Source organism: Microtus pennsylvanicus, chromosome 9 (assembly GCF_037038515.1).
Source record: "Microtus pennsylvanicus isolate mMicPen1 chromosome 9, mMicPen1.hap1, whole genome shotgun sequence".
Classification (NCBI taxonomy): Eukaryota; Metazoa; Chordata; class Mammalia; order Rodentia; family Cricetidae; genus Microtus; species Microtus pennsylvanicus.
Genome location: NC_134587.1, coordinates 79,641,274 through 79,666,026, shown reverse-complemented (window position 1 = coordinate 79,666,026; position 24,753 = coordinate 79,641,274). Strand labels below are relative to the sequence as shown.

Sequence of the window (24,753 nt, the reverse complement as noted above, 5' to 3'; positions counted from 1 at the left end):
CTGCCTCCTGGGTATAGACACAAGGAGCGGTTGCCTCCTGCTCCTCCCACCACACGTTCCCTGCCACAGTGCACTGTATTCCCCAAACTGTAAGCTAAAGGAAAGGAGTTACTTTTATATTGCACCGTACTGTAGCAACAAGACAAGTAAATGCTATAATTTACAAAATAAGGATGGCAGGTAGGCATAAACCCCTTTAACTTTATATAGTTTTATATGTTATAAATATAGTCATAGCATATTCAAAAAAATATATTCTTTCATTTTCTATCAAGCCTCATCAAGAAGATCAGTCATTATCCAATCACAGAAATTTCTATACAAACACACACACACACAGACGCACGCACACGCACACACACACTCACACAATGAATATAAAACCATTGTTTTAACATTAGAAAAACACTAAAATGTATGCTAAGGTGTTCTATAGCATAAATTACCTTGTGGAAAGGAAGTATAACATGCTAAATCCAACTTTCACTGTGGTGCGTGAGTAAGTGATGGGCTGGGATGAGCAATGCAGGAGTGATGACGGCACACACGACTTTTCCTAAGCCAGGACTCTCTGAGGAGTACTTTTTAACCAATGTACTGTGCGCGGGATGCACAGTACATCTTCACAAATAAATGGATATGAGGCTTCATTTAGGTTTTAATGAAAATACCTTCTCAATTAATGAAAAGGTAGATGTGGTATGGTGAGTTGTAGAAATGAGCTAGCAGGAAAGCCATCAGCATACGACTCTGGTCCTACTCTGTCAGGCACATCAGTGACACAGTACTGACACAGAAGAATGCTATAAAGCTACACTAACTCCCCAGCGAAGTTACTCACACACTGTATACTCACTTTAAAGCCCTTTCCTGCCTCTTACTTCAGTCACCAGATGTCAGTTACCCCCGGAATAGCCTCACCTAACTTGAGATATCTCAGTAAAATTATTAATCATATCCTCTCTTTTACTCTCAAGTGTCACAGTTTGAACAATCAATTATACAGCCATCTTCCTTCTAAATAGCTGGCTCCTTCTGGCTATAAGCTATTAACTTTGCCCTCATCCAGATGTCAGGATAATTATATAGATATTCTGAGATGAGTTAAATAAACTTTATGTGTATGTTTTATGTGGCTTCATTAGCATTATGCTATAATTTGTTATCTCAAATTCATGAGGAATTTTCCTCCGATTCTCATTTTAATTAGTCTATATTAACAGGGTAGCTGCCTGCACATTTTCCAGCAGGGACTACAGGAAATGGTACAGATGAAAGCAGCAGAGTTCAACAGTGGAGTGACTGAAGAAGTAAGCTGCTTATCTATCTTACACTACTGGCTAACACAACACAAAAGCATCTCAGAGATGTTTCCACAGTAGCAAGGTTCAAACAATTTGTTTCACATATTCTTAATCCACTAATACTAATTTTAAAACTCTGTCAGTCACCCAAGGGTTGCTCATGAATGTAGTAATCCCAGCAGTCTGGAGACTGAAGTGAGATGATCCGCACATAGTCAAGGCCAGCTTCGGCTACACAGGAGCTTCACACCAGCCTGGGCTATGATGTATGGGCTACCATCTCAAAAACAAACAAAACACTATCATTAACCATTTATAATTTCTCTAATTTTGTTCATTCAATATGCACATAATCAAACAATAAGAGACTCAGCAGAATGATGTGATCTAAAGTGGATCTGCCCAGCAGCATGTACTATAAACAGTTACATCTTCATGTATAACTACAGAAAATAGTCAAAATGTTTAGCCAGAAAGAAAGGAAGCTAAAGCTTGACTGGCACATGAAGATGTGTGCTGATATATATATATATATATATATATATATATATATATATCAACCTGACATGAACTAGAGTCATCTGAGAGGAAGGAACCTCAACTGAAAAAACTTAAGATCAGGTTGAGGCAAGCCTCTACGATATTTTCTTAATTAGTGGTCCATGTGGGAGGGCCTTTGTGGCCCTTTGTGGCCAGTGTCATTCCTGGACTGGTGGGTCCTGGGTTCTGTAAGAAAGCAGGCTGAGCAAGCCATGAAGAGTGAGCCAGTAAGCAGCACTCCTCCATGCATACGCATCAACATCTAACTCCAGGTTCCTGCCTGTTTAAATTCCTGCTCTGACTTTCTTCAATGATGGACTGTGATATAAAAAGATAAGCAAAATAAGCCTTTTCTTCCCTAAGCTGTGCTTTGAACACAGCGTTTCATCACAACAACAGTAACCTTAACTAATGAATGAAAATGAAATTTATGCTATGGCAGTGCTGAGCACGCCTGGGCAGCCCATATATGGCAGTTCTGTTGAACTTGTACGTGGTCTAGGTTGATGAGGACAAGTGACCAGGTCTCTTCATCAAGAGAGCACCAAATCTCATTACAGATGGTTGTGAGCCATCATGTGGTTGTTGGGAATTGAACTCAGGACCTTTGGAAGAGCAGGCAGTGACACTTAGCAATTTTTCCAGCCCTTAACTAAGACATAGGGAAATTAAGGACAAGGTGATCTCCACCAACAAAATCTAAGGAATGGTTACCTAAACTTAAACATCAGAATTGAAACATCTTTCAGTCTTGAATTTCATATTCTTAATGAAAGATGAAAGAAACTGAAAATATATATGTTCATATTTATCAAAAGGCCTGGAATTACGAGGAATGTAATCCTAATTCAATCTAGTTTGAGAAGAGATATGTAAATTCACAAAATAAGGAAAACTGCTAGAACTGGGCTTAGGATGTGTAGATTTGACTCCTGCTGACTCCCCTGGCTACGGGAACTCAAGGAGCATGATTTTGCTATATTTTATTTTTGTGCTAGCCATGCCTAAAACAAAGACTGGCACAGACTAACGCAAAATATGCACTAACTGAATGACTTCTTTTGTGTTCTGCTTAGCACAGTTTTTTATGCCAGAAGTAATAAAAAATGGAAGAGGATATCTTCCTATTTCATAAGCAAATTAGCAAGGCCATCATCTAGCTAGTTTCATTTTGACTTTCTTTCTTCCTCATCCTTCCCCTCTCACACATACATGTGTATGCACACACAAACACACACACAAAAATTTAAATACTCAATATATACACACAAACTCAAAATGTGTGCATATACACAAAAACCTGTTTTTATAAGACTCACAAAGGACCAACTACTTATAAATGTATCCTGTGTCTGAACATCCATCTTTAGTCCTCCTATTATCTAATCAACCCATCATATAGCACAATTTTTGGTCACTGTTATACTTAACTAAAAACATGTTTAAGAAAATGATAGAAAATTACTCAAATTAAATGCAAAGCAAATGATAAGTGAGCATCTGACAGAATTATAATAATTAACATAGGAAAGGGGAAAAACAACAAGAATGAAGCCCCTAGGTACTTCAGAAGAGAACACAGGTATAAAAGAAGCCCCCAGGAAGGGGGAGAAAATGAAAGTCTCTGTTAAGAAATGACCTTTAGAAGGATGCCCACAGACTGCAAATATAGTTAACAGTACAACTCTTGTCAAGGGTAACCCTTGTCATAGTCTTAAGAAAGACCATGATTCAATTCCCAGTACAAAAATCAAACAAAGTCACCTATACCTACGCTCATGTTCCAAACTCTATAAACACAAACAATAACTGAAAATATCCTATTTAATTATCATACAATCTCACTGAAAAACAATCACCAAAAAAACCTACCAGCTTTGTTTTATTCTTTGTTGCTTTCCAAAAACCATGAAAGTTTGTAATTAAAAGCTAAATTTCAAAACCATGACCAATTATGAGCTAGAGAGAGGGCTCAGCAGTTAAGAGTATTTGCCTTTTTGTAGAGGACTCAAGTTCACTTCTGAGCATAGAATGGACAGTAATTCTGTCATCAGGAGATCCGACAGTGCTCTCCTGGCCTCTGCTGGCACCCATAAGCATGTGATATCTGTAGGAGAAGGAGTGGGCTGTGTCCCGCCGCCCTGCTAGCATAGCCCCAAAATAACCACACAGAAACTGTATTCATTTAAATACTGTCTGGCCCATTATCTCCAGCTCCTTATTGGCTAATTCTCACATATTAGTTTAACCCATCTCCATTAATATATATTGCCACTTGACTGTGGCTTACCAGCATGGGTCTAACCAGCGTCTGTCTCGGGCAGGAGAACCATGGCATCTGCCACACTGCCCTTCTACCCAGCATCCAGTTCTGTCTACTCTGCCTATCTAAGTTCTGCCCTATCAAAAGGTCAGGCAGTTTCTTTATTAACCAATGAAAGCAACACAAATACAGAAGGACCTCCTACACCAGATATCTACAATACCACCCTAGACACACCCATAAATACATAAATAAAATATTTTTTAAAAAATAGCTGTAAGATTAGTTATTAGAATGTCACCAGTTGAGAATGTAATTTTGACACATTTTTACAAAGACAATCCAAAGGCTTTTTTATTTTTCACTACGAAATAATGTTAGTCAGTTAAACTTCATTCCTAAGCAGGTCTCCTACAAAGCACTAAAGGAAAAGGAATCTAGTATATCTGAGGAATAGTTAGCTAGGTCTTTACTACTAAGTGAATAAGTACCTATTTGGGGGCACAATGGCAAACAAGGTTCCATGGAAGATTGGAAGAAAAAAGAGTACTATGAAACATACACACTGAAGTGTGCTCAGCGGGGTTAAGGAAAGGATTACAAAATTGAGGCATAGGTATCGTGAAAAAGATGTTACCTCCTGTCCTGTTTGGAAAGAAAAATGAAACTCAAAATAACATTTCCTAGTCTGCCCTACAGCATTTTTCAGTACTTTTACAGTAGGGGTAGACACTGAAATTTACTTCTAATCCATAGAAACATTCTTTTAGATGCTGTGATAACAAAATTCTGGCAACACAATTTCTGTATCTCATGTAAGAAGAAGACATCCATTAAACATCTATTGAGTCCCATGCTTTAGTCTAGACATGCATGCACATCCTCCTCCAAGTGTTCAAACAACACCATGTTCTGACAGTGGGCTCCAGAGAAGACAGAGAGTGCAGGTTCAGTGGCTGTTAATAAATACTAGAGAGAGGTGCATATTCTCCATGAACAGTATCTCCCAAGATGCAAACGCAGGGGAAATGTACTACTCTGAAGTGAGCGTATTTAAGTTCACAGAAAGAGATGGGATTTGGCATAGAGTTTTATTTTAATAAGCTTTATGAGTAAGAAACTGAATATTCTCAGTGCCTTCAAAAAACAAGTTCTATGGATAGCTATTTGGTCAGTGCAGCTGGTATCTTTACATCTCACCTCTAGGCCTGTGAAACAGTGACTTGTCACTGTTGGAGTCATGAAAATGTGGCACTTTGCACTAGGAAACAAACACAAAAGAAAAAAACTCAACGTATGAGCCAGGGCACGGGGAGATGCACTGCACAAAGGAATCTCTGGGCAGCACTTATGCTCGCTGCAGTGTGTGCGCTGTTTATTCAAGACTCGGTCTATCACCATTCCAGCATGGATAGGGAGGGGCCTGTAAGTTTCCACCCCTTTATGGAGGAAGGTTAAGTTTACAATTGTTGGGGGAGGGAGTTGCCCTTGCTCCAATAAATAACTTCCCACCCAGACTAGGACAAAAGCTCTAACTGAACCCAGTGAGTGGCACACAAAGAAACATGAAAGCAGCAGGCAGACTTGCTGAAAAAGTCACTAAGTGTAGGAGGAGAATGAGGTGACAATAACTAAACCCATCATGTGAGTATATGAACTGTCAAAGTAATGCTTACAAATGCTTAAAACTTCGTCCTCCAGAATTTGGTCTGCACACATACATAGGTTCCCACTATTTCTGGAGAGCAGTAGGAAAAAGAAGAAATGTCACATGAACAATGTCAGGGACACTTCCTCCCACCTGGAACAATGCCACCATGTGAAGATCAGTAAAAAGTTACCATCTATGAAATGCCAAATTCGATGACAAAACGATTACGGACACCCAGGCTCCCAGACTGACACTTCTACTGCATTGAAGCTAGTCTCAACTGGATAGAGGTCCCAATCGACTAAGTCGCTACCACATACATGTAAGAAAGCCGAGTAGCTGAAAGCAGCCCTGAGCCACGTTTCTTTTTTTTTTTCAAGGCTAATACACCCCTTCAATTTGCATTTCTTCATCCTACTCTTTGTCCCCTGGTTCTATCAATTTTCTCTTCCTTTTAGTTTCTTTTCCAGCTACCATCTGCTAAATTCTGCTCCCATTCAGAGCAAAATTGCTTGCTGCGTTGCTCTTTTCCTCACAGCCTACTTATTCACTAACTGGATGCATCCTGATCGCTACAATAAAATTATTCTTGTTAAATCCAAAGGATTTTTTTTTAACAATACAGCAGCCACCACTTGTTAGTAGTGATCTGTCCTTGAAGTATTCTCTTCTGTGACATCCACACTCAGGCAGGGTCCTTCCTAGCTCTCTAGCAGTACAGTCTTTGGTTCTTCCACATGGATACTATTGGTACAACACCAAAATACTGGCATGTTTCAGGATTTGGTATTAAGTCTTCAAGTATGAACAACCATGATTCAATAATTATGCTAATGAATTCTAAATTCATTTTATCATCCAAGCTGCACATACATTCTACTGTCACCAAACATGCAGCTTTGATTTTCATAAACGCATCTCACAAACTGAACACACTATCTTCCTTTCCATTTCCTATTTCAGTAAGCACAATCGTCCTTTAATCAAAAGGTATAATCACCATTCTTGTCTCCACCCTCACCTGACACAATTATCAATGCTGTCTTGTCTGGTTCCTAACCAGCTCTGCAAACCATCATCTTTTCCCCTTACTTCATTGCCACAACCAAGTTCAAGTCAACATTACCTCATACTTCTGCAATATCTCCTGAGAACCCACTGTTACTTTTTCTAATCTTGCAGCCCATCAAAGCTACTCTCCATATCACACTCAGAGAAATACCTCTAAATATAAACTTCACCTCCAAATACAAAACCCTTCCAGTCTACCCGCTGATTTCTAGGATGAAGATGTACACTTTTACATAGCCCTGTGGATTCCCTGGGTCTTGACCCCAAGCCTCCATTCTACTTGCAACCCATGATTCCTCCATATAGTGCTTATTAGTCTTACGAACGACTTCAAGTTCTTTAGATCTGCTATGCTTTGTCCTATTTTGAGCCCTTTAAAAATGCTTTTTCTTCCCATTTGCCTGGCACACTCTCCCTTTTCACCAGTTTACATCCCTTAGTATCTTTCCTGTTTTTAGATTCCCCCTATGTCATAGTGCACTTTCTGTTGCTGTGATAAAACACTGACCAGAGCAACTTGGGGAAGAAAAGGGTCAGTTAACCTTACAGTTTACGGTCCCTTCTGAATAGAAGTCAGGGTCAGAACCTAGAGGCAGGAACTGAAGCAGAGATCACAAAGGAATAATGTTTACTACCTGGCTTTTTCTGGTTTGGTCAGTTACCTTTCTATACAACCTAGATCCACCTGTTCAAAAATGGCTCCACAGTGACCTACACCCTTCTACATCAATTCGGTACTAAGAAAAAGACCAATCTGCTAAGGCACTCCTCAGTTAGGATTCCCTCTCCCCAGGTTTCTCATTTGTGGCAAGTTATTAAAAAAAATGACCCCCTACATGATATCAAAGTCCTCACTCAAGTTCATGAGTTCTCACACTCTATCTTTTCTGCATGAATTTTCTGTATAATTATAAACTATAGGAGACACCAGAAGCAGTAGTTGTCTTAGCTATTACCCTACCGCCAAAACTTTTAAAAATGATGCTCATATGCTTTGTTACTTCAACAGTATTATTTCTACTAAAATATTCAAAAAGTACGAGACATGAAAGTTACAATACACTTCAATTTTTTTAAAGTCATAGACATAGAAAGCAACAGCAAAGTTCGTATTTTGCCAATAAGTTTATTTTTTACTAAGAAATCACAACAACATGGCTTTATAAGAAGCTCCCTGAAATCCACTATCTATTCTATCATGACGAATCCTCCGAAAATGCAAAGCCAAAAAGATGGTACTCTGTAAGGTAAACCCTAACTCACAGGTAACCTGACAAAGAAAAGAGGTACAGATAAAGAGAAAGGATGCAACTATTCCCCTCCAGCCCTTTTCCAATCAGTAAGTATCCTGTACTTCTACTCAGTAAGTGTATTTGGGCCAAGTGCAATGGCTCACCTATAACCCCGCTGTTTGGTAGAAACAGGCAGAAGCATGAGATATCCAATAGCAATGGTTGTACCTAGACAAATTACAGCTTTTCTAAGTTTTCTGTCTCTCATGAGTAACTGTTTTTATTGTCTATAAAGCAATAGAAACTTGAAAACTAAAGTGGGGGCTGGAGAGAGAGCTCAGCAGTTAAGAGCGCTGACTGCTCTTCCAGAGGACCCACGTTTAGATCCCAGCACCCACATGGTAAACCAGAATCATCTCTATCCCCAGTTCCCAGGAATCAAACACCCTCTCTGAACGCCACGGGCACTGTACAGATATCCAAATATATAAAAGGAAAAATGAATAAACATTTTTTAAAAAGGAAAAAGGAAGCTTAGATGTAGCAATAACTTACATTGCAATAGGTGGCTTTATACACAGGTATTTGAAATGAGCAAAAATGAGACCATAAACGTGATTGCTATTTGATAGGCAAAAGAATTTAAATATAACAGTTCAGCTGTGATTAGTTCTTGGTACTCCGTAAGGATCACACAACTCAATTAAATTGTTGAAAATTGATGGCATTTATGATTTTCTATGATACAAAGGTTATCAGATCAAAGTATAACGGTTACCAGGAGTTAACTTCTAATATTTAAAATTAACTTTGATACTCTCTGAGTTAGGGTTAATATTATTGTGATACAATATCCTGACCTACAGCAATTTGGGGAAGTAAGGTTTTTTTTTCACTTATATATCCTTCCCACATCAATCACTAAATAAGAAAATCCACTATCTAGGCTTCCTGCCTACAACCAGATCATAGGAGGCATTTTCATAATTGAGGTACCCTTCTGAAAGATGGCGTCAGCTTGTGTCAATCTGATATAAAACTAGCCAGCACAGATGTGTAAAGAAATTGTCATTAATAACTCCATCATCATATTTCATAATTAAAAGAGGAAGGAGCTACATGAATATCTATACTAGTAGTTCATTATCATTCTATAAAGTAATAAAAAAGTTCAAGACCAAACTAATCCCAATCTGGCACTGGAGTCCCAGAAAATTCCCAGAGAGCTGCTAGCCTTCAGTCTATGTTAAAATCCCAGAAGTACATGCTAATACCAGGAAAGGGGTGTTGCAGCAACAGGATCAGTGAATGTGCCAGCAAGTGTGAGGGCTGGCAAGCCGAAGGAAAAGCATCCTTCTGCCGCATCCTTTCATGTGGTCTACCACCAGAAAGAAGATGTGGTTGATGTAGAGTGAGTCATCCCACCTCAACAGATCCAATCAAGAAAATCCCTCTCCCCTGTGTCCAGACGCCTGGGTTTTAGTTAGTAACAGATGTAGTCAAGTAGACAGCCAAGATTAGCAATCACAAGCAGTAAGCAGAGGACACAGGGGGCAAACAAGGGCTCATTCTGGGAATACAACCAACACTACACCTAGAAATGTAAAGGGTAGGGGTTGGGGGCTATCTCTGTGGGTAAAGTACTTGTTGTGCAAACATGATGACCTGAGTCACCTCCAGAACTGATGTAAAGTGTAGGGCTGAACTTGCCACCCTAGTGCTCCACGGGCAAGGACAGGTGCATCCCTGGAGCCAGCCTAAGTCTAAACAGGGAGCTCCGGGCCAATCAAAGAGCCCATCTCTCAAAAAGAAAAAAGAAGTGAAAGGCAGAAAAAAAAAAAAAGACACCAAAGATAGACCTCTGACCTCTGCATGTACCAGCAAACAGACAGATAGATTGACTGACTGACTGATTAACTGTGTCAAACTAACCAAAAGTATTTGGTAAAATGGGCCCTAACTTCTAGATTTGGCAAAGATACTGGGGAACACTTTACTTGGTGTTAGATATACTGCCTGGGCAGAAACGATGATCCCTACACTCTATGGTGACTAATACTGTCAGACTGACAAAATCTAGGAGCACTAGGAGAAACCTCTGGAGGGTGTGAGGGAGTTTGGTAGCGTGGGTTCACTTTGGTGTGCTGGGAGCAAAGACCTGTATTTGGTTATAGTCCTCTTAGCTCACAAGTTAAGTAAGCTATTCACCTCTGTAGGGCAAGTTCCAGACCCTTATCTCCCAGTGTGAGTTAAGAATGCCAGCAGACTTAGCAGGCCCCAGGGCTCGGAAGTAATTAGCATTTCCCCCCTGTAAACATTTACAGACCCTCAGCATTTCCTTATCTCTTCCTATCAGCTAGGGACCTCTCCAGACCTGACATTCCAGTATCCTACCCTCCCCACTGCCTTTTTGCTATATAATGCTCCTGAGAAAAAATAAAGGTGGCAGCTTGATCAGAATACAGACTTACTGTCCATGTCTCACGTCTCTTGCCCCTTTCATTCCTCTCCCTTCAAGGTTCTTATTCCCATTCATGTCGGCTAAACAGAAGTGAGAAGATCCATCTGAACCGTGAGCAGCACAGGTCCCTAGTCTGGAGGCCCCAACAACAAAAACCAATAGTAATAATGAGGACAAGCTGCCCACCAGCATTCATCTCTGTACTTCCTGGCAGCAGATGGAATGTGACCAGCCTTGTTATACCTGCTACCATGAAAAGTTGACCCTCAAACTGTGAGGGGAAATTAACACTTTCTCCCTTCCCTAAATTTGCATCCAGTATTTTGTCAAAGAACAGTATTTAATACACCTTCATACTCTGTAACCCACACAAGTTATGTAGTTTGACCATTACTTGTAATTGAGATCTACCTTGGCTTAATTTTACTTGTTTCAGCAGTTTATAGAAACAGATACCCTAAATTCAGAGACTGTTCTCAAAGTAGCCAAATAGGTCTGCTATATGGCTGCCTCAGTTTTAAACATTTGTCAGTATGAGCAAAACAGGATCCCAAAAATAGAAGAATGAAACCAGACTCCTGTAACTCAGGAGTTGGAAAAAAAATCAAAGCAAGGGATTTAATCAAGGTTTAACTGCATGGCCTGATAGTATAAAACCACCACAAGAAAACCGTCAAATGTGGTGGTGGTTTGAAAGACCCCTGAAGGTTCATAGGGAATAGGACTTTTTATGGGGTGTGGCCTTGTTGGAGTAGGTGTGGTCTTGTTGGAGGAAGTGGCTTACTGGGGGTGGGGTATGAAGCCTTAAAAGCTCAAGCCTGCCTAGTAGCTTACAGATCTCTTCCTGCTGCCTGAGGATCCAGATATAGAACTCTCAGCTCCTTCTCCAGCACCATGTCTGCCTGCGTGCTGCCATGCTTCCTGCCATGGCAATAATGGACTAAACCTGAAAATATTGGACCAGCCCTAATTAAATGTTTTCCTTTCCGAAAGTTGCCGTGGTCATGGTGTCTCTTCACAGCAACAGAAACCCTAACTAGGATAAATGTTTACTCACTGTAAACAGTCATTGAATGGCTAAAGATTTTTTTTAAGTTCTCAAAAGCATGAGAAAAAGCAAAATCAGACAAACAAAATTACATCAACTAAAAATCTTCACCACGCAAAGGACACAGTAATTAGAGTGAACATCCTGTGGAATGGAAAACAAACAACTGTGAATTACATGTACGATGAAGGGTTAACATGCAGAATATATGTACCCGAAAGCCACAAGAGCTAAAAAACAAAAATATATAGTAAGTAGACTTTAAAATAAGCCATAAAACAAAACAGAATTAACCAAAGGACATGCAAGAGGCCAGTATGTACATGAAAAGTTTACTATCTCTTTTAAGAGAAATCAAAACACTGAGCTATCACTTTACCCCAGTAAAATGACTACAATCAGGAGCTCAACAGTGCTGGAGAAAATATGGACAACCCATTCATATTGTCAATGAGAAGGTAAACCAGTACACACATTATGTAAAAACAACATTAAGTTTCCTCAATAAACTTAAAATAGAAAAGAAATCCTAAGGCTATCAGTCACTTTCACAGGAAAGGGAATCACTAAGTCATGGAAACTGCACCCACACACACACACACTGGCACGGTATTATCTGCAGGTGCGCGTGCGCACACTCACACACACACACACAAACACACACACACAAACACCACCTAAGTATCTTACAGACTGCTGACTGGATAAAGGAAATGTAGTACATGTACATACTGGAATGCTATTCAGTCATAAAAAGAATACAACACGGACACGGGAAGTCAGGTTCTGTAATCAACAAGGTGACTCCAGAGAAGTGCAGAGAACAGTACTGAGTGTGGCCTGTGGAGAGCAGATAGAGGCCAGCACTGGGAAAGATGGTCAATGGGTATTAACTTTGGCTAGTAAGAAGTTCTTTGTGCTGTTACAGGGGAGGCTGATTAAAGATAACAATATTTTAATAGGTTCATCATGAAATGATAAACACTAAGGGAAATCTTCTAAACCTAAGGCAAACATTATTTAACATCACTGGAGCCACTATAATTTATACAATTTATGTCTTTAAATACAAAGTAATATAAATTTAATTCATTTTTTAAAAAGCACACTTCAATGGAAAATTTCTTGAAGTATCAGCTATGAGAAGGAAAACAAAAGCATAGACATAACAATGATATTAAATGTAAAGGGATGCAGAGACCCTAAAACACAAGTCCCTAATAACCGAGGAAAGGAATTTAGAAACATAAACCCTACATAAATCAGTAGCTCTGATCTGTACTCCCATTCTGGTATTTAGTCTAAAATATCATAGTCCCACTCTAAAACTGCAGTTATTACCATGTCTGCTTTCTCTAACATCCAAGTATATGACTCCTATGGCTGGCAATGGGAAGCTACCCTGAATTATAGTGCCATTAGTAAAGTATGGGGCCTTAATTCATCCACTCTTCCTCCCTCTGGGGATTCCAAGAGAGAATTATACAGGAAATCATGGCCAGACACAACTCATCACCCCAAATTTATGACTATGAAAAAGGCCATCTCTCTTGGAGACTCAGAGTTCTAGCAAAAGGAGGGCCCCTCAACATACACTCCTCTATAAGACATGTCTCAATTTTATATTTTGCATAAGTCTATTTCAAAAGTTAGCCAGAAGAACATATCAAAATATGATCATTTTTGGAACTAGTGAAATGGGTCAATTTTTTTTAACATATGATCTTTTAAAATTAAACATGTATCTATGTCTTGGGCTGTTGCAAGTAGCAAGCCTCTTGTTGGTTCCCAGCTGCCCGGCTAGCTTAGACCCAAAATAATCACATAGAAATAGTATTATTTAAATCACTGCTTGGCCCCTTAGCTCTAGCTTCTTATTGGCTAACTCTTACATATTAATTTAACCCATCTTCATTAATGTGTGTATTGCCATGTGGCATGTCTTACTCTTGACATGGCTCCATGTTGTCTCCCCGACTCTGCCTCCTTTCTTCCAGCCTGCCATTTAGTTTTTCCCACCTACCTAAATTCTGCCCTATCAACAGACCTCGGAAGTTTCTTTATTCATTAGCCAATAAAAGCAACACATATACAGAAGGACTTTCCACACCATTGGGCAGGATGAATTGCTATAGCAAATTACCATATATGAAATGTCTTAGTTTGCTTTTTATTGTTGAGATAAAACAACAGTACTAAAAGCAATTTGTGGAAACTGTTCACAGTTTACAGTCCCCCTGTACAGTAAGCAGCTTACTGACTTTCTCCTACTGGCTTGCTTGGTCAACTTTCTTATACACCCCAGGGTGACCAGCCCAGAGGTGGCAGCACCCACAGTGGGGTCCGGACCCTTCAACATCCATAATTAATCATAAAAATGTCCTACACGCTTGCCTGCAGGCAATAGGATGGAGACATTTTCTCAACTGACTTTCCTCTTCTCAGATAGCTCTAACTTGTGTCAAGTTGACAAAAGACCAACCAGAACAGAAAAGGACTCAAAACAAGAATCTGGAACTCTAAAACCACATGTCAACATGGTCAGGCTCTGGTGAGGAGTCTCTCTCTAAGCTGGAAGATCACGGCATGGCAGAGAGAGCATAGCTCTCTGCAGTTGCTTTCATAAGGCTTGGGGAATCACTGATGAGTGGCTGAAAAGTCAGGACCTAATCACTTACCAACAAGGCCATTTCTACAGCTATCACATTGGGGGCAGGAATTGAAGCCGTGAGTTCTAGAGGGCACAAGCATTCATTCCACTGCACACTCTAAGTGAGAGCATACTGGAACTTGTTTGCTCTGCTGCTTCTTAGGTACTGTCTGCTAACATACTTTAACTCATTTTCCATTCCCAATTTGTTACATTTAGCACAGTATACTAAGGTATACTTATTATACATTCATTATTTTAACAGATCCCTAAGTTTATAAGCAATTGTATATCATCTTTAAATTTTGCCACAAAATCCCTACAGATAAAAAGATGTGACTTGCCCTTTAAGTCAGCACAGCTTATTTAGACTATACTAGTGTGCATCTTTCCATATGTATACTTGATTATCTAATGATAGCATAAAAGGAAATATGTGTCTTTCTCATCTTCAAATGTCAAACTCAATAAATAGTTTTATATAATCAACTAAAAGTATAATAACAACCATTCCAATTAGAACTTCCTTTCATCTTTCGGTCCTATTTTTCTGTTCATTGTTTTCTTTAGAGACTATTCTAGGTATATTAGAACCTAATGCTTTCAAATCACTCTATAAACTTACTGTTGACCTTTTCTTCCAAAGCTAAAAAGAAATATAGAGACAGACAGAGAGAACCCAATCACTAGGAAAAAACACTAAGGCTTTTGAATAACATTTTGCAGCTTTAATATTTGTTCTAAATATATGTGCTTATATATCTACATAAAAGTATGCTACTTTTAAGAAATGCTTCATAGTTCTTGAGTTCTCAGTAGTCCTCATTGTCCGCTATGTTCAGCAAGTCCGGTTTTATCCCGATGGAACATCCCCATTGTCTCAGTGTGTGGGTGCACCCCTCGCGGTCCTGAGTTCCTTGCTCGTGCTCCCTCTCCTTCTGCCTTACTAGACCTGGATGGAGGTGGGCGGTCCTTGGACTTCCCACAGGTCAGGGAACCCTGAGTGCTCTTCGAGCTGATGAGGGAGGGGGACTTGATCGGGGGAGGGGGAGGGAGATGGGAGGCGGTGGTGGGGAGGAGGCAGAAATCCTTAATAAATAAATAAATTTTAAAAAAGGAATGCTTCATAAACCCATGTATAAAGCCCCAGGAAATTTTGTGCAGCCAGCTTCCCAGTGCATTCTACCCAAAAACTCAGGATAAGAACTACCATGATACATATACAAGTAATTGGATAAAAAACAAACTCTTGACTGATGAGAATTATTTCCATTAAAATAGAACTATTAATAGAAAGGAGAAACCAGAAAGACCAGACCAGAGAAAAGAAAAAAGGATCCTTTTTAGAGTTGTTCAATGCCAGATGCCCAAATTTTGCCCAAAATATATAAATAAAAATTAACCTGATACCAGCAAAAACTTCGCCCATTGGTAACGCACATATATAACAACAAATATTTGGTTTTCCACATCATCTTGTTTTTTAACAAAGCTTGATTACTCCACTCCTACACTTAATCGAAGGGAAATTCGTTTTTTTTAAAGATTTATTTATTTACTATGTATACAACATTCTGCCTCGATGTATGCCCGCACGCCCAGAGGAGGGTGCCAGATCTCAGTACAGATGGTTGTGAGCCACCATGTGGTTGCTGGGAATTGAACTCAGGACCTTTGGAAGAGCAGCCAGTGCTCTTAACCTCTGAGCCATCTCTCCAGCCCCGAAGGGGAAATTCTTTATCTCAGTGAGATTGCCATGGTGCTTCAAGTCACAAGGCACTACAGCTCAAATCCAAGACCAGCAAATATTCAGGATGGCAAAGAGTAAAGAAGAAAGAAGATTAAAAGCAGTCTATGAGAATGCACATGCAGCAGACATGTGGCTGTGGATGAAAACACCCTCCTGATGATCCTTTTGACAAGGCTCCTGTCTAATATGACAATGCTTCTCTTCATGAAATTCTGTAGAACACGAGGCCCTCACACCCACAGATAAGCACTAGAGAAACCAGAATTGGTAAACACACAAGTTTTTTCCTTCAAGGGAAGAAACTGACACCTGTTTCCCTTGAAGGCTGAAGTGGATGTTGTTTGATAACCTGGTGATCTTTGCCAGTCTGTGGGGCCATCCCTCACCTGAATCCCCAAAATCCTAGGCACTGCTTCTCAGTCAACAGAACCCATCCTTGTGCTTATTATAAATCCTTCCTGCCTAAACCCTTATGCTGAGCACCATTTCTCAGTGAATAGAACCCATCCTTGTGGAAAAGGTCACAGGAGTTTGCTATAGAGATGTACTTTGCAAGGGAGTTTCGATGCCTTGGTGCCTTAAGCTTTGCTGTGGTAACTTTTCCAAAATCTTACTGTGTTTAAATATGTTAAAAATAAACCTCTTGGTTCCAAACTCCAGAAGCTTAGGCCAACACTGGCTAAGTTGTGTTGAACTGAACTGAGTTTCATTCTTACCTCACCCAGATCGCTCCCATGCTAGCTTTAGTGCTGGCAGGGACCCCCACAGGTTTCTACACAGCCTGTGACAGACTGACTTGGTTTTGAACTATCTTTTCAAAAATGCTTGTAAAGTATAGTCGTGATGGAGCCTGCACCCTGGAAGGGGATGAGGGGGAAGGGAGTTTCTCTTCAAGCTTAATAAAGATAATGTTTCTCTCTAAGGAAAAGGTCAAATTGCTCTCTTCAAAAGATTTGGGTTCCTTAACCTCAAGGTTCCTTTCCTGCAATGCAACTCACTACAAGGGTGAGTGACCTCTTTGGACAGTCCTTTCCTTGTTGTCTTCTGTCAAAGGAAGGTGAAGCAACTAGCAAAAATGCTGACACCCTGATTCAAATCTTCTGAGAATGGCAGTAAGTTTATTGAACTCTATCAAAATACTGCTGTTGTGAGTGATAACCTCGTGTGTGCTAGAGTCCTGGGATAATGTACCACAGGAAGGACAGAGAAGGGTGATCCCCGCCCCCATCCTGAGGGTTCACAGGCAATAGGGAAGAGCAGTCGGCTGAGTTGAGGCAGCAGCACTGTGGAGAAGCAACAAAAAGGAAATTTCCTAAAGACCCACAGAGTCAAAACAAAACAGCAGACAGGGACAGGCAGCGGCAGGGACAGCAAAAGAAGCAAAAGTCACAACACAAGAGCCACAGCAAAAGAGGCAGTTGGACAGTTCCAGAGTCACCGTGACAAGAATGCAGAAAGTAAGGAGACAAAAAGGCAAAGGCTGAAGGAAAGAAACTGTAGGGAAGAAAACCACAGGTACTGGAAACTAAAAAGGTTCCAGGGAGCTTAAAAGCTTAAAAGCCAAAGGTCTTAGGCACAATAGGCCAAGGATATGTAACACTGGCAACAGTCAAGGGCCTGGGAAATCCCAGCACTAGCAGCTGTCAAGGGCTGTGCTCTCAGACCTCCCCAATTCATTGCTGAGGGGTCTCAGTACCCTGGGCCTCCTCGATGCAAAGATGCACTGTGGGTTTGCATCTGTTACTACTGCTGTCCATAGCTGCTCATTGCTACCAAACACAACCACCACCAAATACAACACAAAACCGTCCGATCAGCACTGGAAGAGCTTTCCCTCGCCAACCCAGTATTTCTATATCCACAGAGCAAATGGACCACGGCTGACGAGAACAGACCATCCAGTGCTGTTATGAGGAACTGCACAGAGGCAGCATAGAGACTCAGTTTGGGCTGTTCACGATAAGGCCTGTTGTTTTCAATTAGCCTTCAACTCGCTGTCAGATCACAGCTAAATTAAATGACAATCTTGACACGTGTGTGGGTATCAGCCGGTTATTTCCTAGACAGTTTTGAAATTTGTACTATAGCTGCAAACTTTTTCCTCTACTTCAGTTTTTGGCTGAAAATATACTACTTACCAATATTCGGTAAAACATTCAAATCTCTCACAGATGAACCATTAGAAACAACTGGAGAGTATTATGCATTCCCATATAAACGCTCTTTACAGACAGACATAAAAGGCAATGGAAATGTTTCAGTGGGGACAGGGGAAAAACTGGTCCTCTCTCTACCTGTGAGCAATTCCGGCTTCCATACCACCTACTCCTGTCATCCACACACTGCAGCCCATTAGCGAGTCACATTCTGAGCAAGTGCGAGAGATTACTGTAACAGACACTTCTGATGTTTGGCAAAGTTATTAAGTACACTGCAAGGCTTTTTATAATTTATAATCATAAGAGGTCATTAAAAAATAAAACAATTCTAAATAAAGGTGATTAACTAACTGGTATTAATGATAAAGAAAACAAGAAAAAAGCAAAGTTTCCCACAAATTCTTATCACTTAGCATGAAAAGGGTTCAAAGTTGGTTGATAATGGCTATATTTAATGTAATTATAGGAAATAACTAAAAAATCTCCAATTGTCTCTAGCTACTCTGTTATTTCTCAAGTATATTCCAAAACAAAAGACATAACAAAACTCATTTTAAGGAATGTAAATGTCATTTCATGAAGAAATGTGTGCAAACGCATGTACAAGGTGTACAAAAACACACACCAATGCATGGACTATCACTAACTCTTATATGATGGAAAAGCAGGGCGCTTCAACAACCTAAGGATTTTAGATTTCAAGTGTTTGGCAATATGGTAATTTATTAGAGAGGCAGATGGTTTATTTTGTAGAGTTTACTAAAGAAAATAAAAAAATTAAAAAGAAAAAATCTAACTTTCATTTGAGAACCCCATCATATTATACTTCCCTTTATATAAACATCACATAGGAGAAGCCAGAACTATTTTCATTTGCTGGTATGTCTGAGGCACTGTGGTGGAATCTGTATACATACACTCTCAACCTCAGTATCCTAAGATGGACATACTTGGTGTCTGGATTTGAGAATAAGCACACTAAACTTCAAGATTAAGTACTTGCCAGGGGTCAAATCAGAGATCCAGTTGCAACTGGACCTATCTGTCTATGACTCAAAAATCCACAACAACTGTTGCTGTCATAATCCATATTAAAAGCAAACACAACCCATTTTGCCAGCTTAACTTTAGACTTCAACATGGCTTCCTACCTTACAAAGAAAATGTGTTCATCCCAAGGCAGCTACTCTGATACACATGTGAGTAACATCTATTTTAAATTGTGTTCTGACTACTGTGCTTTCTGATTCAATGTTATAGGATCTTATATTGGCAATTAGGTTCTTAGGTCAAGAAAGGAAAAAAAATCTACCAGAAAAAAAAAATGTTGGATTACCATTTCTCATCATTTCCAACAAAGTATGTTTTTCTTCCAGAATTAGAAGAAATCAAAGTCTGTGAATTAAATATCATTGAAAATACTCCAAGAGTTTAATTTCCTCTGTAATATCACCATATATTATTGGTTTTCTTGTTATGACAGAGGCAATTTTGGAAGACATCCCATTTCAATCTCGAATCATGGTTCCCCCATGTGTGTCTGTGCACATGTGTGTCTGTAAACATGTCAGCGCCCTCGTGTGAAAGTCAGAGGAGAGTTTCTAGGAGCTGGTTTGCTCCCCCATGAGGGTTCTAGAAATGGATTCACGTCATCAGGCTTGATGGCAAATATCTCTGCCTGCTGAGCCATCTCAGTGGTTCCTAATCTTTTCCTTTCCCAAAATATCTAACGAATATTTTACGGATTTTTAAGGGAAATATGCACTTTAAGCTTAATTATTTAATTATAGTAAGTTTCCCAACATTTTATGTATTGAGATGGCCTCAGAATTGGAGATGCTGAGAACCTATGAGCCTGTAAACGATCTAATATTTTCCCCTACGACTTACAGTGGTCCTGGTGACATTCTTAACGGCAAAAACAACACAAATGACAAGAAGTGTCTCATCCATTTCTATTGCCTTTTGTTTTGTATACACCCCCCCAAAAAAAATTGCCTACCGCAAATCTCCTACTTTTCTCATTTAAAAAATCTGGAAAATACGACACAAAACACAAAGTGCTGAAAAGTCTATCTAATTTGTGTATACAGGGCGATTTCAATTTACCAGCAGTTGGTCCCCAATCTCCTACCAAAATACCAACAATTTCGTATGCCTGACTTTTCATGCAAAGAAAAAAATTTCAAAAGGGGAGGGAGACACAGTCTTAATACCGAGATTGTTTCAAGCAAAGGTGAAGAGAAGGGATTGGGGAGGACTTCCCTGTTCAAGAGCACTAATTGCTCTTCCAAAAGATCTGGGTTCGATTCCCAACACCCATACAGTCGCTCATAACCCGCTGTGACTCCGGGTCTAGGAGATCAGATGTTAGAAACCTCCTGGGCTACCAGGAACCCAAGTGGTGCACAGACATGCATCCCAACAAAATACACATGTAACATTTAAAAAATCATTAATGAATGAAGAGAAGAAATTACTGTTTACTCTGAGACTGTATTCTCTCTCTCTCTCTCTCTCTCTCTCTCTCTCTCCCTCCCTCCCTCCCTCCCTCCCTCCCTCCCTTACTAAAGAAATGCTTGCAATAAACTGAACCAGAGTCAAATTATGAGACTCGTGTACTTGTCTAATTTAACAGTAAAATCATCTTCCGCCATAAAAACAAAGTACTCTTACCAAACTGGTCTACAATTAGAAATCCTAGTCACAATTCCACACTGAATGTTTTTATGAAACGACCAGACCAGACTTCCACATTAATTCTGTCAAATTGAGTTCACAAATAACTCTACAACTCACACAGATACATCAACTCTCACCCTCAAAATAATGGTGGGTTGAAATTGAAATCAGGAGACCCAAACTTCGCAAATAAGTATAGAGTATTAAAAAAATGTTATTGTTCTCTCTATTACACACTGAGTTAAACACAGAAATAAGCATTTAGTGCTAAAGGGTATAATTAGGAATGCAGAATAACACACTCAATATGACGTCTTAACATAAACAAGAGAGCTGAATAAGAAGAGGTAGAGTTCCCCTGCGCTTACAAGTGCTTCCAACGGGTATTTGCACACCCAGGATATTAAGGAACTGCAAAAGCCCGGCCTACACCTGAGGCTCGGGGCAGCAATGGTCCCTGAGGCACGGGCTTTCAGACTTCAGCCCCCACTTCCTGGATGCAGAACTAGGGTCACCCTCAGCATCCACAGCCTGAGACGCCCCAGGGGCACGCCCAGCCCGCTCCCGCCCACGTGGCTCCCGCCCCCGGGCGCCAGCGCCCACATCACCGCTGCCTAGCAACGCCACGGGGCTTCCTAGCAACGCGGCCAGCTCCAGCCCGCCCGGGCCCTGAGGCGACCGCCCGCGGGATCCCATCTACCTCCTTTTTCTTCTGTCCGCCCCCGAGCTGGATGCAGAGCAGCAGCAGCAAGAGGAGGAAGGGAAAGCTGCCTGTAGGCAGGTAGCGCAACCTGCGGCCCGCTTGTCTCCTGCGTGAAGGAGCGGCCCTGGCACCCATGGCCGCAGGGCTGTGTCTCCTCCACGCGCGGTAGCCGTGCGCGCCCAGCTCCTACCGTGCCCGCGCCCGCCGGGCCAGTCGCCAGCAGCCTCTTGGCCAAGGCCTCAGGGTGGCAGCGGCTTCTCCAGGGAGCTGGGTGGAGGCTAAGGACGCGGAGGAGGAGACTGACAGCGCATCCGGTTCACCGGCAGAGGGACCGGGAAAGGCGAGGGATGGAGCAGGAAGTGGGCGTGGCGAGGACGCGGCTTCTTGCGCGCGGCTAAGCTTGGCTCCCGGGGTCGTCGTGTGTGCCCGCTGGACGGGAGGGCTTCTGTCAGTCACCTCTGTCGGAGACTGATTCCCCTCTCCAAACACCCTGGGGCGCGGGAGTGTGCCATGAACCTGTTAATCCAAACTTCCATCTGGATCATGAGGCCTTCCCACTGCCTTCTTGGTTCTAGCAACCAGGAAGCTCCCTTCTCATTGAGAAGTAGTTAGGGACCTCCGTGTGCCCTTTGACATTCAGCTTAGTCCCTTGGATGCATAGAAAGTGTTCTACAACTTTGCCTTGGTTTTTTCCACCCTCCATCAAGGACCCTAGCAACCAACGTGGCTAAAAACCATTCACTATTGATGGAGTGTTGACATGGTCCTGGAGGCCTTCTGAGCAAAAATGAAAAGAATATAATGAATGCACTTGTACATCCATTCTTTTCCTCTACCTTTCACTTGTACAATGAACACCTTTGAGAATTTGATGAAGCCTAGAGACATCATTAAAAGTTCATTGAAATGAATATAGTTATACATAAAGAATTATCAAGAACTCAATTATAATGCAATATTATTAACATTAAAATAATTCACGTTTTCTGACCAATAAATATTTGTATTTGGGAGTTATCAGACAGCATTGTAGATGTGAGAAACAGCAGGTGAATGCTAGACTTAACGAAAAGTGGCGGAACTACAGGGACTTAGCCCATAAGTCAGGTGAGATCTAAATAACGCTACCACCTGCCGTCTAACAGAAGTTTTCATTTAGTGATTTTGAAGTAATGATCTCAGCATTCCATGTTACCTGCACCCACTGTGTCGTGACATGGCAAGGTAAGTTGTAGGAAAGTAATAGATACTGCTGATACATAATGTAGCCATTCGGAAAGTTCTAGAAAACATAGAGCCATTACAAATTAGATAAGTTCGCACTCAAGAGTTACGTGGTAAAGCTACGAAAGGGTGAAATATAAATCCAAGCTATGTCCGTGCATCTCTGAAACCAGGTATATGCTGCGTCACTTTTTAAAATGGTTTGTCTATTTTTATTTTTCTGTTGATGAGTGTTTACCTGAGTATGTGTACCAAGTGCATGCCCGGTTCTTGCGAAGGTCAAGAGAGGGCATCAGAGCACCAGAAACTGGTCGTCCAAGTGGTTGTAAGCCATCCTGTGAGTGCTAGGATTGAACGTTGTGCTCTGGAAGAGCAGCCACTGCTTTTAACCACTGAGCCATCTCTTGACCCATCACCTTTTTAAAGGAGTTCATGTACAAATGTCACTCTTGTGTCTCCTAGGATTTTGATTTCCTAAAATTGTGCGAGCATTCTGTTCATATTAATTAGTTGGTGTTTTTTCATGTTGTTTTTTAGACAGAATCCCACTCTATTGACATGATTATAACCAAGGCTAATCTTGAAACATGATCCTTATGCCTCTCCATACGAGGCACTCAGAATATACACATATACCTGCCATGCCTGGATTGATCACTCTTTGTTAAAGAAAACTTTCACAGACTTAACAATTGAGCATAAATAATTCATAATTCTAGCAGTACTTAGAACAGAAAAGTTTTGGAAAGCACACTTGCAAAATGAATTAAGATAAAGCTGAGTAAGGCTATTGCCTAGTTGCCCGTAGCTACGCATTTGACTTCTGAAGGCATGGTATAATTTGCATATGTGAATGTGATCTAATATGAGATCCTTGTGGTATAACCCATCCGCAGGTTGACTGTGTGACTATTGTCAGTGGTTTCAATACACACGCACACACACACACACACACACACACACACACAAGATATGGTGGTTTGAATAAGAATGGCCTCCTTATGCTCATATATTTGAATGCTTAGTCACCAGGGTGTTATCATTTCCGCCAGGGACTGGCACTAAAGAAAGGATTAGAAGAATTAGGAGTTGGGGAAGTTTGTCACTGGGAGTGTGCTTTAAGGTTTCAAAGTAGGACAAGCTCTCTCTCTCTCTCTCTCTCTCTCTCTCTCTCTCTCTCTCTCTCTTGTCTCTCGAGATATCTCCCCCCTCTCCAGCCCCCTCCCCACCCCCACCCTGTGTGGATCAGGATGAGGCTCTAGGCTCCTGCTCCAGCTTTTATCTGTGTGCTGCCACATTGCCAGCATGATAATAGACTAACCCTCTGAAACAGTAAGCCAGCCCCAAATTAAAGGCTTTCACTTATTTGCCTTGGTCAGGGTTTCTCTTCGCAGCAACAGAACAGGGACTAAGACAGAAGTAGCGTTTGTGTGTTAAGAATGTACTTTCACCCGATTTCCTGCCTCCTTTGGCTCTCGCTCTCCTAAAAGAATAGTCCCTCACTTTCACCATGAGGCATTAGAAAAGAACCTCAAGTTTTATCTAGTCAGAGACAAGAGAAAAAGTATAATTGATGGCAAATCTGCATCCATAGTCTAGATAAACTCAATATGATCAAAGTGCTTTATCCCACCCTTTATCTTCCAAATAGGTCTTAATTTCCTGCCATAATTAGCTTCACCCTCCCAATGACTAACGCTGAATGCCACAAAGCATGTTCCATTTCCCTCATTCTCCTAATGCAGGCTGCAGCTCAGTTTCCAGTTTACTCTACATCTGCGGTGCTGTGAGCCTGGTTTCCTTTCCAGCTGTGTAACTCCATCACTCTTAAGAAAAGCACCATTGTTATTAAAATTGCTCCTTCATTTTTAAAAACTCTTACCATCCTCCGCCATGTATAATCTGGAACTCCTAACCCTGCTTCCCTGCATTTTACACATGGCCCTTTAAAACAGAAACCTATATAAAGTATTTTTCTCTGTCCTCACTGGAGAAAGCATAGCATTCCATGTCCT

The 24,753-nt window shown here is 40.9% G+C and overlaps 1 protein-coding gene across 2 annotated transcripts in view; it reads right to left on the bottom strand.

Moving 5' to 3' along the window:
- The window catches only part of Tusc3 (tumor suppressor candidate 3), a 146,979-nt gene extending 124,932 nt beyond the window's left edge, over positions 1 to 22,047 (bottom strand). Inside the window, exon 1 of one of the 2 annotated variants that reach the window (XM_075986549.1) lies at positions 21,512 to 22,047. In XM_075986549.1, the coding sequence (XP_075842664.1) occupies positions 21,512 to 21,649 (138 nt within the window). In that variant the 5' untranslated portion in view covers positions 21,650 to 22,047. The remainder of the gene's footprint in view (positions 1 to 21,511) is intronic. The other variant, XM_075986550.1, reaches the window with a different exon arrangement.
- Positions 22,048 to 24,753: the final 2,706 nt, after the last annotated feature.